The sequence below is a fragment of the Balaenoptera acutorostrata genome, chromosome 2, assembly GCF_949987535.1.
Source record: "Balaenoptera acutorostrata chromosome 2, mBalAcu1.1, whole genome shotgun sequence".
In the NCBI taxonomy this organism is placed as follows: domain Eukaryota; kingdom Metazoa; phylum Chordata; class Mammalia; order Artiodactyla; family Balaenopteridae; genus Balaenoptera; species Balaenoptera acutorostrata.
Window position 1 is genome coordinate 155,513,576 of NC_080065.1, and position 15,347 is coordinate 155,528,922.

Genomic DNA, 15,347 nt, shown 5'->3' on the forward strand with positions numbered 1-15,347 from the left:
ATGAACACACATATATGTCCTACTGGTTCTGTTTCCCTGGTGGAATCCTGACTGATTCAACTGCTCTCTATAAAAAATACTACCCAATTTGTGCTGCTTGACAACTGAAAAGGAAATAACTTTAGATAAAGTGAAATTAATAGTTTGCCATAGCTGCCTGTCAGCTGTGGTATTGCCTAATCTATCTTATTGACTCTCTAGTGCAAATCAGAAAAGGGCTGTGAGAGTTATGAATAAGGAAAATTCAGGAAGACTTTAATTCAGTCTTATCTCTGTGGTTCAAAGAGATATTTTTGCTTCTCAATAGAGTCTATTCCCAGAGCATTTTCTGAGAAATGTCTCCATTAGCCTTTACTCTAGGACTCATTTCCCAGGGTCCACTGTTGCTGGCTATTAGAGCACCCTTGACTTCCCGGCATTGTTGATAAATTCTGTGCTTGTATATTTTCAGAGGAGAGTTTCCTGAGCTTTTATCAAATTTTCAGATGGGTCGTGGCACCAAAAGGATAAAACTCCAAATGACCTCCCCTCCAGGTGGATGTTTTAACTCATATGTTAACTACTGCATATAATATCTCCTCTAGTCCTCACAGTAACTCCTGGATGTCACCTGCTGCATGTTTTGTCTTCTCTACTTCTAGCAATAATCATATGAAGTAGGTACCAGTATCCCATTTTACAGATGAAAAACACTGAAGCTTAGAAAAATGAAGTAATTTGTCCTAGTTGCATGGCTGTAAAGCATCAGAGACTGGATTTGAACCCACATCTGACGCTAAAGCTCCTGCTAGGTGGGATGGAGCTCGGTTTAATCACTAGGCTCAGTTACCAGGGAACTTCCTGAACTTGTGGCGATGGCCTGGGTGACGCCAGGTATCTGCTTGCCCTCTGCCAGCTTGCCTGGGCAGGAGGCAAGTTGGAGGTGGCCCCTAAGCTTTGTGGGGGCTTTCTAACCCCTAGCCTTCTACTGTGCCCCTGCCCAAAGGGAGGGAGGAGGAGGAGGAGGAGGAGCGGGTCACCCTGGGGAGGGGAGGGCGGGCCCTGAGAGGGAGTTTGAAAAGAGGAAGGAAGTGGGGCCCGGCAGAACGCCTAGCCACCCCCTGGCTGCTTCCCCACAGGACGGCGCGAGGTGCCTGCAGCCCCCGCCCCCGGCCAAGCCATGGCCCCCTGGCGCAAAACTGACAAGGAGCGACATGGAGTGGGTAGGTGTGGGCATGGGGTCCTCAGCAGGGAGAAGGGCAGGTGGCCGGAGGACCGCATAGGAAGAGGCGGGGGAGCCAGTGGCGCGGACGTGGGCTCAGAGCACTGACTCAAGCTTCGAGGGTACAGCGGCTCCCTCACCCTGCTCTGGGGCCGGCTGGGTAGGAAGAGGGAGGCAGGGGGAGAGGAAGGTGGGTGCCCTGCCCAGCAGGCTGCGCCCAGCCCGCTCCCTCTCCCGCTGCCGCCCCAGGGCTATCCTCTCTCTCCAAACACTTTATGCATTTCCTAGACGGGTTCCAGCGGAGCTCTTAGCAGCCTGGCTCTGCGTCAGGCTCCTGGCATTGCAAGGACTCCCTCACCCCATCTGGAGACTTGGCCTCTTGGAGGGAGAATCATTCTCTCCCTTGGCTGAGCCTGGCCTGGCCCAACATGCCTCCCTCCCCCGCTGCCCAAAGCGACACCCATCTGCTTGCTTCCCCTGCCTGTTCCTCCTGGGTCAGATGACCCTTATTTGGCAGAGCGTCCAGAGGGCTGTGCAAGCTAAGGGCGTAGGGCTGGAGGGCAAGACCCTTCACTCAGCCCCAGAGAGCCCCTGGGGAGAAAGGCTCCCACCGGCTTATAGGGGCATATCCAAGAAGCCAGCCTCATCAGCTTCAGCCATCTGAGCTCCCAGAGGCCTCTGCCTCAAGCTCAGGGCCGGAAGTGGTGGCTGGGGGAAGGGAGGCTTCAGGTACTAGGACTCTTTCTACTAAGTGGCACCCGTGGTGCAATCCCCATAGATTCACTGTGGTTTTCAAATAAGTGTGAATTTAAAAACCACTCTGTGGCTTGCTGCACAGGCAGATACCAGATACCACCCTCAGAGATGAGGATTGAACAGGTCAGATGTGGGAGGGCCCAAGGGCCAAGAGTAGAGAATGATGTAGGGAACCCCAAGGCCACTGCTGGAGAAACACTCTCCTGGAGGGCTCAACACTTATCCATTCACTTACTAGGCTCCAAGCACTGTGGAGTGTTTCAAGATGAATGGTCCCCATCCAGAGAGCAAATAATATTCCGTACCCTGAAGGAGGCTCAGTTTCTCAGTTTCTCCACCTGTATTGAACTAGACTCAATAACTTTTGAACTTTAAAGCTTCTCTAACTCTGGCCCTTCCAGGCTGAAACACCGCTCAGGCGAAGATGGGGACTGATCAATTGAGCAGACCATTATAGGTGGAGGGACCAATGTGGTCTAGGAGATGAAAGCTGGACACGAAGGGACTATATAGGGAAAAAAGAGCATATCCAGCAAAGAAGAGTGGTAGCTCTCTTCGCCTTGAGGGGAGGGTACACTGAAGGGAATGGTGACGCTCAGAGTCAGTTGGAGCCACGTTTGGAGGGCTCTGAGTGCCAGGCTAAGAAGTTGAGACTTTTTCCATTTAAGCAATGGGGAGCCATAGAGGGCTTCTGAGCAGGGGAGGGACATGAGGTTTGTGCTGAAGCCAGTGTGGAGGGAGGCTGGGTGGACAGAAGAGCAAAGGCGCCTGAGTGGCAGACAAGGAATGGTATTGGTGGTCCAGGGTAACCAGGGCAGTCAATGGGGCAGTTGAGTGTGGCGGAAGAGTCCCGCCCTCTGGTCGAAAGGCTGTAGTGTGTTCCTGCCGTGTAGGCCCTGTGCTGTGGTGGTGTGAAGCTCATGGGCTCTGGTGCCTGCTCTTGGATTCCAGCTTCCAGTGCTTCCCAGCCTTGTGAGCTAGACAAGTTACTTACTCTCTCCAGGCCTCAGTTTCCTTGTCTGTGTATTGGGAGTAATAACAACACCTGTTTCCCAGGGTTGTGGGAGGACTGAATGATAATAATCCGTATAAAGTGCCTGGAATGACAATCGTACAAATCCTCACTAAATGTTACTAATTATTATTTTTAGCCTTTATTCTCTGCTTAGGAGCCTAGTTCAGGACATGACATCACATGATGGGAGGGGGCTACTGAATGAAGTAAGGTTTTCACCCTCCCTTGCAGAGGAAATCTCACCTGTGTGCTCAGAGACTAGGAACTCTGTTAGGCTCTAGGCTCAGGGGATTCTTCTGATGGTATAACTGAGAGTTTTCATGCCTACCTGTGAAAATTCTGTTTGGGGGTGGGAGTCAGAAGGTGTATGACCCTTTAGGGGGCCATAGAGCACTTGGTAGGTGTCTACTTATCAAAGGATCTCTTTTTCTCTGCAGATGAATGTCAGAGGTAAGGAAGGTAATCTCCAGCCCTCCTCTGTAGACTCCAGGTAGATGGAAGGGAAGGGCAAGGCTTAGGTTATGATGAGACAGGGGACTGGAGTCACCCAGCAGAAAGAACCGTGGCCTGAGAGTAAGGAGTCTGGGTTCTAGTTCTGACACTATCAATTTTGCAGGCAGGTCTGTGCTCTAGTTTCCTCACTGTAAGTCTAGGTATTAATACTTTTGTCTTTCAAGACGTTCTTTTAGAAGAGTATCTGAGATAATGAGTATGGGGGCTTGGAGGAAAACGAAGAGCTAGAGCCATGTAAGGATTAAGGGGTCCTTGGAACATCTCCAGAGTCCCAGCCAGCCTAACACAGGAAAACCTGAGCTTTGCTTTCCCATTCGGTTTCCTCTTCCTCTGGCCTAGCTGACGAGGGCTGCTGGTGTCTGTTTGTCTCGGGGGCTGGCTTTTCTGGGGACAGCTTCATCACCAGAACCGCTTGGCTTCTTTCTCATCTTACTGTCTGGTGAGCAGCCAGGGTGAGCCTCGTGTAGATCCCTGGCCAGGTTCTTTTTTACTTCCTTGATGGAGCTTTAAAATGTGATCCATTAGAGTTCCAGAGAGGACCTTGGGTAGAAGTGGGTAAGAGTTTCCACAGACAAAACAGTGTAGCTATGAAGAAAAGACACAGCCTCTGCCCTTGAGGAGATATGGGTAAGGTTAGAAGCTTGGGCTGTGAGTTCAAATCTGGTCCTGTTTCCTCATCTTTCCTCATTATTCCTACTTTATGTAGGAGTAATAATGATAATATGGATCTCATGAGATCATTGTGAGGATTGAACGGGGTAATGCATGAAAAGCATTAGTAATGAGACTGGTCAATGAAAGGTAGCGACTGAGGTCAAGGGGTGTACCTAATAGGTGCAGAGCCAAGAGAGACAGGTAATACGCCCTAATGCTAGGTTCAGGACAGTCATGCCTTATAAGAATAAGTAGTAATTCATCGTTTACAAGACCCATTCTCATGCAGTATCTTTGTCTGGCTTCGGAACATCTATGTGAGGCAGCGTATTATTATTCTCATTTTACAGATGAAGAGTTGCAGAGTTCACATAACTTGGAAGTACTTGGGCTGGGCCTTAAATTCAGTTGTCTTCGGACACCAGACCCTTTGCACAACACTAGGAGGGACTCTGGGAGGAGGAACATCATAGACAAAGGCAGGAGGTTGGAATGGGTGTGGCTTTTGGGTCAATAAATAGTCTGCTTTGGTTTTAGTGGATGTTTGTAGAAATAAAAAATAGTTGGAGAGGTAGATGATGGTCAGGTTGTGAAGGGCTTTGAGTGCCAAGCTTATAAGTTTGGGCTTCATTTTGTGAGCAGTGGAGTTTTTGAGCAGGTGTGTCACCTGTAAGAAGATAATTTAATCACTTGGGAGGGGGGCAGGGGTTAGACATAGAGTGGAACAGCAATGGGTGACAATTTACCTGTCTGCTGACTGCCTCATTAGTTAATCCCACAGGAGTCCCCTTATAATTAACATTTCCCTTTGGCTTTTACTGTCTTAATCCTCTCTGCCTGAGACTCTTATCATTGGTCAGAGCTTTATCCTTGGAGGAGACAATGGAAGACAGAAAAGGAGGAGGTAGAAAGAGTAAGTAACAGTATCAGTTAGGGATAAGTATGACTACAGGTGACAGAAAATGTCCAAAGTAGTGGCTTAACCAAGCTAGAAGCTTATTTGTCTCTCATGTAGAAAGTCCCAGAAGAGGTGGTAGCGTGGCTCTCTCTGTCTCCTGCACGGCTTCCTTGGCACGAGGCTTCTGCCTTTTGAACCAAACTGGCTGCTTAAACCTCTATTGTCAGGTCCACTTTCCAGCCAGCAAGAAGGATGAAGGGAACAAGAAGGGCATGACCCTGCTCATTAAGGACACTTACTTGAAGGCCCACTGGACACTTCCTCTTGTATCCTGTTGGCTTAAAACCTAATCACATGACTGAACCTAGCTGTAGTGGAACCTGGAAATGTAGTCTGCAATGTAAGCGGCCATGCACCCAGCTAAAAATCCAGTGTGCATTTCTGAGGAAGGAGGGGAATAGGATATTAGGGATGATATTTTAGTTTTCTCAGGCAGCCATAACAAAATACCACAGACCGGGTGGCTTAAGTAACAGAAGTTATTTTCTCACGGTTCTGGAGGCTGGAGTTCCGAGTCCAAGGTGCTAGTAAGTTGATTTCTCCTGAGGCCTCCTAGGCCTGCAGACAACTGCCTTCTCCTTGCTTTGTCCTCATATGGTCTTCTCTCTGTGCATGCTCACCCCCTGTGTCTTCTCCTCTTCTTAGAAGGACACAAGTCCTGTTGGATTAGGGCCCCACCCTAACAGCTTCGTTTTAATTTAATCACATCCTTACAGGCCTGATCCAAATATGGAGCTTCAACATGTGAATTTGGAGCAGTAGGGAGGACAACAGCTGGGTTCCTGACAGTTGACCCGTGGTCTGCGGTATGATATTTAGGGATTGTAAAAGAAGCCTTCAAGGCAGGGGTTCTCAGAGGGTGAGTGCAGAAGAAAGGTTTGCTTACCCTGAAGCTGGGCCTGCTGGGTAGATTTGTGTAGGGGCTTCAGTTTTGCTCAGAAACCTCTTCTCCGTGCAGATCATCTCGAGTTATGGTTGTGTATCTATGTGTGGTGCTGGGGAGTTATCGCTTGGTTCCTTCGGAGGGCTGTGAGGGACAATCTAATCTGTCCCGTGTCTCTCCCCTAGCTTTGAGTGGCTTGCTGGTTGGCAGTCTTTGGTGTCCCATGGCTTTGTAGAAGTATCACCCCAGTCTCTGCCTCTGTCTTCACGTGGCGTTCTTCCTGTGTGTGTGTGTCTCTTTCCAAATTTTCTGTTTTAATAAGAACACCAGTCATGTTGGGTGAGGGCCCACCCTAATGACCTCATTTGAACTTTATTACCTCTGGGAAGACTATCTCCAAATAAGGCTGCATTCTGAGGTGCTGGGAGTTAGGAATATAACATATCTTCTGTTTCATGGAGTGGGGCACAATTCAAATCATAACAGGCTCTGCAAAAGTTGAGAAGGGGTCTGTTTTGCATCTTGATTGGGGAGTACGGATGCGTTTGAGACCTCTCCCTGGTCCAGGGATGCAGGTGATGCTGTTACCTGGACAGATCTGGTCCATACTGAGATGGACAGATTTGGAGTGCGCAATGGGAGACTGAGTCCCTTGCAGCACAGACTCTTATTACAAGGAACAAAATCCCCTTAAAGTAGTTCAATTAAAAGGTATGTGGTGTGTAGCTGTATGTGAGGAGGGAAGTGGTGTGTTTTAAGCATCAAGGGAAATCAAACAAATCCAGGAAACATGAGCAGCAGTCCCCTGGAAAGGCCTGGTCTGAGGAGACTGGAAAACTCTGCCTGTCTTCTCATGGCTTCCCAGCTGCTCTAAACTTATGAGCTCTGTTCTCCTTTCTCTTCTCCCCTTCATAACTTTCATATTCTGAGAACACCACAGTGGTGGCCCCAGCATGCCACCTACCTCAACCTGGCATGACTTTGCAGTGCCAGCACCCTCTGAATCCTCTCTCTGTGTTTATTTGTTCAAAGTCCTAAGAGAGAAGATCTGAGTGGACTGACTCACCTTTTCAATAAAGGCCCCGCAAGTCAGAGGTCATCACCAAGCTAAGAATGGACCCCACTCTGAGCAGGTTGCTGCCTTTTCCAATATGCTGTGGCTATGGGGTGGGGTCATGAGGCTTGCAGGAGTCGTGGATGGGGACAGATTCTTGGAGTAGGAGGCATGAGTCAAACATGCATCCCAAACACACCCAGGGCAGAACTCTACTACAGAGGGACCACTTATACTGCTCTTGTTGCCAGAGTTAATAGCTAAGGAGGAGAGAGAGAGACCATCATTTACTCACCAACTTGTTCACTCATTCACTCATTCATTCTTCATTTATTTCTTAAATATTTATTGGGCATTTCCTATGTGCCGGGCACTGCGCTAGATGGTGAGATTACTAGAATTTGGCCAATATGGTTCCTACCATTTTGGAGCTTATAGTCTAGTGGGGAAGACAAAAAGAAACTTGTGGAAAAATCAATAGGCATATCACTACAAATTGTGATATGTGCTCCTGTAATAAATGAGTTTGTCTCATGAATGAGAGTATTGGAGGGAAGGAATCTTAAATAGGATGGTCTCAGAAGGCCTCTGAGGAGCAATGGGGAAAAGATTTGCCAAGGAAATGCTTAGAGGGATCTTAGTACGTGTATCTTGGCTATGGAGGCCAATTGTATCTTCGGGCTGGTCCCCAGAAATTAGTCTGGTGCAACAAAAACACATGGATTGGAAGTCTCATTCCTTCCTACCACCAATTCTTAGGTCCCTGGGCTGCCTACTTTCGGATACTTCAGCAACTTGGGATTGTTCAGGAGTGCCTGCTGGGCTGACTGTTTGAGTCCATTGAAGCAGATTGTCCTAATCCCTAGGTTTATGGGAACTACATTAGTTAGTGGCCATCTTGCCCCCAACCATAATGTTTGAGTTTGAATGAGCCTTGAGAGACTGTGTTTGCTAAGCTCTGCTTCCTGCTGAGTTCAGCATCCTTATATTGCTGCTATGTTTTGAGACAGACAGTGTAGTCACCATAATATTCTGCTAATTTCTGGACCTTTGGACTTTTTTTTTTTTTTAAGCTTACAGGCCTTTAATATTCAGTTACACATGGGTGCCACAGTCTGAGTTTTACACCATATGTTCTGCAAATGGTGACTGCTAGTGCTTACTGCCACCCAACTCCAGAGGAATCTGTGTGGAGGTACCACAAATGTTCCCTTTAATAGGCACTCTCTCCTTTCATTCCACTTTCTTTAATTAGCGTGAGTTGAACAACAGTCAGGCTGAGTTTGTCAGCGTCTTAAGTCTTACTTGGTTTTTAGTTCTCCTTGGAAAAAGCCATCCATCCCTTGTCCTTCTGTCCCCACTAGGACACTGTCAGCTTCTGCACTGATTTAAACCTGTGCAGGAGGGGGATGTGACTGACAATGTGGACGCTTTTCCAGACCCCTCTCCAGACATTGCCCCAGGGCACTCAGTGTTCCCCTGACAACACATGATGCCTTGGGTCCAATCCTAAACCAGGATGGTGAAGGGGACCTAGGTGGGCCATGTGACTTGCATAGATGCCTCAGCATCCAACCCAGGGTCTGAACAGAGCCAATGCTGAGCAGGCGTTTGTTGGGGTGGATTAAGTGCTAGCGGTTACAGGTCCCAAGCGCCCACGACTGCTGCAGCAAAGGGGCACACCTTGTGCAAGCTGGACCCTGAGGATTTGCCCGGGAAGGGGGATTTTGCTGCTTGCCTTACTGGCGGTGGCGACAAGGTAGTTGTCTCAGGAAGAAGTGTTCCAGGAAGAATAAACAGCCAATGCAAATGTCCTGAGGAGGAAGCCTCTCTGATGTGTGGGAGGCCACTGTGAATGGAGTAGAATAACCCAGGGGCAGAACTGTAGGAAATGAATTCTCTGAAGAGAGGTTGTATTGAGCAGTGCCTGGTACATGTTACAAGGACTTTGGCTTTTACTCTGAATGGAAGCAGGTGGGGCACTGTTGGGTTTGAGAAGAATTGCAGAATGTTCTGTCTTTTTTTTTTTTTTAATTTGGTTTTTAACTGAAGTATAGTTGATTTACAATGTTGTGTTAATTTCTGCTGTACAGCAAAGTGACTCAATTATACACACACACACACATATATATATATTCTTTTCCATTATGGTTTATCCCTGGATATTGAATAAAGTTACCTGTGCTATACAGTAGGACCTTGTTGTTTATCTGTTCTATACATAATGGTTTGCATCTACTAACCCCAAACTCCCAATCCATCCCTCTCCTGCCCCCTCCCCCTTGGCAATCACTGTTCTCTCTTATTTTAAAAGAATTATTCTAGAAGTTTTATGGTTAGTAGATAGCGGGGAATTAAAGGTGGAAGCAGGGAGGGCAGTACGGCAGTCACTACAATAACCAGGCAAGAAATGGTGGGGGACCCCCCAAGGATGCAGCAGTGGAGGAGGTGAGATGTGCTTAGCTGTGTGTGCTGTAGGTGGGCAAACGGGATTTTCCTCATGGATTGGACATGGGTATGAAAGAAAGAAAGTAGTTAAGGCTGACACCATGGTTTTGGTCTGCGCAGCTGGGAGAATGGAACTACCTATAGGACTTCCTTAGTTAGTCCCCTGATCTAAGTTGTCGTCGACATTGTCATAAATAATAACATTGCCTCAACTTTTTTCAGTCCAGTCCATTTATAAAGCACTTGTGGTACCATGTTTAACCCTCACGGCCACCCTGAGAGATGGGTACTTTTTTAATTAATTAACTAATTTATTTATTTATTTATTGGCTGTGTTGGGTCTTCGTTTCTGTGCAAGGGCTTTCTCTAGTTGCGGCGAGCGGGGGCCACTCTTCATCTCAGTGCGCGGGCCTCTCACTATCGCGGCCTCTCTTGTTGCGGAGCACAGGCTCCAGACGTGCAGGCTCAGTAGTTGTGGCTCACGGGCCCAGTTGCTCTGCGGCATGTGGGATCTTCCCAGACCAGGGCTCGAACCCACGTCCCCTGCATCGGCAGGCAGATTCTCAACCACTGCGCCACCAGGGAAGCCCGAGATGGGTGCTTTTATCTTCATTTCATAGATGAGGAAACTGAAGAGCAGAGAGCTTTAAGCTCTTGCTGAGATGCAACCTCTTTCCAGTGGTTTTCTTACACCTCATCCCTGGAAGAAATGTCTTCTGCTTTATCAAAATCTTCATTTTTCACCTTGTCTTTTAGTTGTGTGACTGCAGGTTGTCTCCCCCACTGGATGGCTTACTGTCTGACGGTAGAGCTCTGTTGGGGGTCGAATTTGATTCCATCTGGCTCTGTGGTACTAGCAGAAACATGGTAGGTTTCTGCTAGTACCACGGAAGGTACTAGCAGAAAGGATCATCGTTATTGTAACGCGAGACCCTTGGGAATCCAAACACTCGTACAAAAACATGCACATGTGCAGTTTCGCATTACAGTTTCATTAAGGCCCATTGATGGAAGCCAGTTAAGGACCCTGCTAAAATATACTCAGTAACTAGATACAATAGCTACAGCCAAGGCGTTCTGCCCAAGGTGTGAATCCTTAGATCTGGGAGTGGCCAAGATTAAGAAAACTATCTTTATAGTCTATTCAGATCAATTACGTTCAATGAACCCATGCTAAGTTATGGTCCTGAGCTGAGTACTGGGGCCCAGAGCTGAAAAACACAGTCTCTGCTCTCAGGAAGCTTATGAGCCAGTAGTAACCTCTCCTTCTTTTTGCTTTAGGCAGCAAAGAACACTGTTATTAGTACTAATGTCCCCATTTCTCAGGTTGGGGATGGGTGCACCCCTTACTTCAGGTCACTATGGCTCCTGCTGTCACCCCCATCGTATTTCATTGAAGCCTTGTGTAGAATTCTCTGGCTCCTCCATAGAATGTAAACACCATGACCGCAATACCGTGTTTCTTCTTCTCCCACACAGAGTGCCTAGCACAGAGCAGATGCTCAATTAATAGTTGTTGATTGGATGGATGGGTGGGTGGGTGAATGGATGGGTGGGTGGATGAATGAGTGGGCAGAAGGTGGGGGATGGAGAGGGGAGAGAGGTTGGAGGTTTTACACTTTCTGGTAGCCTCATAAGATTCAGATGAGTTGCCCCATCTTGCCTTCATCTCCTCACCCTTACCCCCTTCCCTGTCAGCAGGCCAAGTCCTAAGAGAGAGCACAACGATAATTGGGGTGTTCTTGAATTCTGCTCCAAACACCTGGACCCCTGTAGTTGGCCACCGCACCAAGCCCCATGGTTCTCACCCTAGGACTCACTGTGACTGTGCACCCGTCAAGCTGATTTCCCCCCCTTTCTCCTTGCCCTCCCTCTGCCCCTTCCTCTCTCTCTAGTCTCAGTTCTTTCATGGGGCCTCTCTTGATCTCTCTTCTCTGAGAGCACAGCTGCTGTGCCCCGCAGCTTAGCCCTTTTTTAAAAAAAAGGCAGCCTCTTGTTTCTTGTGTGTTCGTTTTGTCTCTTGAACTAGATTTCCCAAAAGCTCCAGGGGAGCAGGAGCCATCCTCTCTCATTCCACTTTTCTAACCTGTCTCACTCCACCTTTCTAACCTTCCAGATACTGCCTGCATTGGAGATTGGGGGCTGAGAAATCAGCCCTTGGTTTCATCATAAAGCCTCTCTTCCAACTCTAGCGTGTGAGTGTGTGAACATAGACGAGTGTGAGACAGTGTGTGCATGAGTGTTTGTGCGCGTGTGCCTATACTGGGAGCACTGGGAAGGAAAGGGTGAATCCCAGCATGATGTTTTAGCAGGACTCATCAGCCTTGACACTGTCGACACTTGGGGCCAGATAGTTCTTGTTATGGGGCTATCCTGTGCTCTGTAGGACGTTTAGCAGTGTCCCTGACTTCCACCAGCTAGACGCTAGGAGCTCCTCCACTCCCCATCCCTGCCTCCCCCACCCCCAGGATTGTGACAACCAAAAATGTGTCCAAACATTGACAAATATTCCCTTGGGGGCGAAATTGTTCCCAGTTGAGAATCACTGTTTTAGAGAACTCATGGGAATCTCAACTTCCTTCTTGTTGGCTGGGAATGTCACCTTGGCTCACCTATGGCAACCTGTAAGGTTTTTAGGAGGATCCATTAGGGGTCCTAAAGCACCTGGCAGGGAGCAGGTGCTAAATACACATCCACTAGTGAGAGGCAGTGTGGTGTAATGGTTGAGGGTGTATGTTCTGGAGCCAACCTGCCTGGGGCGAAATCCTGGCTCACCACCTTCCTAGCTGTGTCGCCCTGGGCTGTTCACTTCATCTTACACTACCTCAGTTTGCTCATCTGTAAAATAGAGTTGACCATAATTGTACCCACCACGAGATTAAATAGGTGACTGTGGGTAAAGTCATTGGAGAAGTGTCTGATACATAGAAAGTGTTCCGTAGAGGTTGTAATTCTTGTCCTCTCCTGGTCAGGGGAGGAACACCGCCTCCTCCTTGGTTCCCTCTGGCTGTGATTCTCCTGCCTCATCCACTGCTGACTTGCACCGGGTTTGAGCTCTGACCTCGCTGCCACAAGCTTCTGCTGGGTCATCGCATTCACCCTCCCTGATGCAATGTCGGGATGTTGCCTTGGAGCTGCGGCTGTCAACACCTTGCCCAGAGACTCCAGGCAAACTGCTTGTATATTTCAACGAATGTGTTTCACTTGAATCCAAAGTGGACCTGCCGGCTAGTTCTGTTTCTCCCTGGAGTGGAGACCATCCACTCCAGGGAGAAACAAGTCAGTTCAGGGACTAGAGAAGTGAGCTTCAGGCAATTACATTCTTTTTCTCCAATATTGTTTGTGTTCCTCTTATGTAGCTACTTGTACAAACTCTATTAACACTTGGTGTTTGCTGAAGCTTTTGTTTTGAAACACATCAGCAAGTGGCAGGGCCCCTGGTGAGGTACGAATCCATCCTGAAGGGTCACAGGGCACTTGATGGCTGCAGTCAAAATTGGCAGCCCAGCTGGCTCAGCATCTCAGCAAGTAATCTCAAGAAATGCAAGAAAAAACTTAGAAGAAGAGACATACCTGCCCTTCATGTTCGTGTTCCTTCAGTTTAACAAGTATTTATTAAAGTTCAGTAAATATTGATTGAACTTCAACTGTGAGCCAGATGCTGTTCTCAGCACTGGGAATTCAGTGGCCGACAGGCAGACTCAGTCTCCACCCTCGCTGAGGCTGAAGGAGACGGGAAATGAACAAGTCTAGTACATACATATATATACACACACACACAAACACACACATACATCTACATATGTACTCACACACACACAATAAATCGTGACATCAGCGATGGGTTAGTCAGGGAAATAAGGACTTTAGACTCCAGTCTGGGTTTGACTCCACTTTCTAGCTGTGTGGCCACGGGCAAGTTCCTTAATCTCTCTTTAAGTTTCTCATACGTTACGTGGAGGGGAATACCTTGGAGTGTTACGGTGAAGATTAAATGAGCTGGTACAAGTAAAATGTGAGGAATTTTGTCTGTCTTATTTATCACTATTACCCAATACTCAGAACAGTATCTGGCACACAGTAGGTGCTCAAATGAATATCTGTTGAAAAATAACATGTGCTTGGTACATAGTACGTGTGTTTGGTACATAGTACGTGTGTTTACCATTTGTGGGGCGTCAAGCAGTATATGAAGTGGTTAGAATCCAGACTTCTGGATAACTCTCTTATTAGTTAGAGATATTAGAATAAATTGTTTATTCTCTCTCTGCCTCAGTTTCCTCGTGTATAAATCCAAGTGAAATACTGTACTTATCTCCTAACATTGCCCAAAGCACAGAGACCCCCAACCCTATTTGTTTCTGTGAGCTGCATGCTGTAGCAATGATATGTTTACTTTTTCATTATTTCTCTTTTTTTTTTGTAAGACTCTCTCTCTTTTTTTTTTTAAATTAATTAATTAATTAATTTTTATTTTTGGCTGTGTTGGGTCTTCGTTTCTGTGCGAGGGCTTTCTCTAGTTGTGGCAAGCGGGGGCCACTCTTCATCGCAGTGTGCGGGCCTCTCACTATCGTGGCCTCTCTTGTTGCGGAGCACAGGCTCCAGACACGCAGGCTCAGTAATTGTGGCTCACGGGCCCAGTTGCTCCGCGGCACGTGGGATCCTCCCAGATCAGGGCTCGAACCCGCGTCCCCTGCATTGGCAGGCAGATTCTCAACCACTGCGCCACCAGGGAAGCCCCATTATTTCTCTTGATTTGGGTTCCTGATGAGCAGGGCATTTCAATACGTTTAAGTAAAGTTGGTGGCTAATCAGTAGATTTGATTTCCAGGGTTGTTGGAAGTCCCACCTGCCTCAAAAGCTCCCACTGGCTTGACACTCTTGGATTTCCAACATGAGAGTCCTCATTGGGTTCCGTGACCTCAGACGGCCCTGGTACTTGAAGCACCCCCTTGATCTTTGGTCATAGGTATTTTGGTCTGGTTAGGCTTATCAGTGGCCAGCTGCTGCCTTGGCTCCTGAGTGTAGTGTTTTGATACAGGGAGAGGTCAGATCCTGCATTGGGGTGTGCCAGTGTCGTCCAAGGCACGGAGACCTCGTGTGAAAGGGAAGCTGGGATGGCTATCTGTGGGAGCCCTCTCACCACTTGTTTATCTGGGCATGGCCAGGGTGGGACAGGCTATGTATGATTTCGGCGATTGTTACTTACTACTTATTCCTATACCTTCCTCAGGTTTTCCGGCCCTTTCCATCACTCACTCAGAACTCAGGGGTGGTTAGGCCTGCAGGGAATGGGGAAGAAGATGAACTGTTCTGACACTGGTCAGAAACAACTCAGGAGAGATTCATAGATAAGCAGTCAAACTTTAGCAAAGAGTGGCATTCTGGTTCAAAGTTTCCTGTTAGTCATTTAGAAAACTTAACAGAATTGGGTACCAGTATGCAAAGCCACTTCCTTTGTCAGTAATGTCTGCTTTTCCCCAAATGGAGCCTTGAGAACAGAGGCCCTCATGCAAAGGCAGAAATACATTTATAAATTAAATGGCAGTGTCAGTTACTTTCATTTTCATATGATGTGAGTCTTTGGAATGAACACAGACCTCCATGTTGAATATGAAGTTTCAAGGTCTGTCCAAGATATCTTCTTAAGCCAATGGGTTGGCACCTTCTCACCTGACAGAGCTGGGCAGAGGGTGAGGAAGAGATTCCTAAGGAAAGATGGGAAGGATATAGTCTGGGAACAAAATAGAGTCTTGCCCTACCCTTTAAATATCTGATGGACAGAACTAATTTGCTAGTGCTCCAGAGGCAAACACATATCATGGACGGTTTTCTTCTGTTAGAAACCTCAGTTGCCTCTGTGGC

At 47.6% G+C, this 15,347-nt stretch overlaps 1 protein-coding gene across 1 annotated transcript in view; it reads left to right on the top strand.

Moving 5' to 3' along the window:
* The first annotated feature begins 854 nt into the window (after positions 1 to 854).
* DOCK2 (dedicator of cytokinesis 2) overlaps positions 855 to 15,347 on the top strand; it is a 418,871-nt gene continuing 404,378 nt past the window's right edge. Inside the window, exons 1-2 of the mRNA XM_028163781.2 lie at positions 855 to 873; positions 1,119 to 1,202. Of these exons, the coding sequence (XP_028019582.2) occupies positions 855 to 873; positions 1,119 to 1,202 (103 nt within the window). The remainder of the gene's footprint in view (positions 874 to 1,118; positions 1,203 to 15,347) is intronic.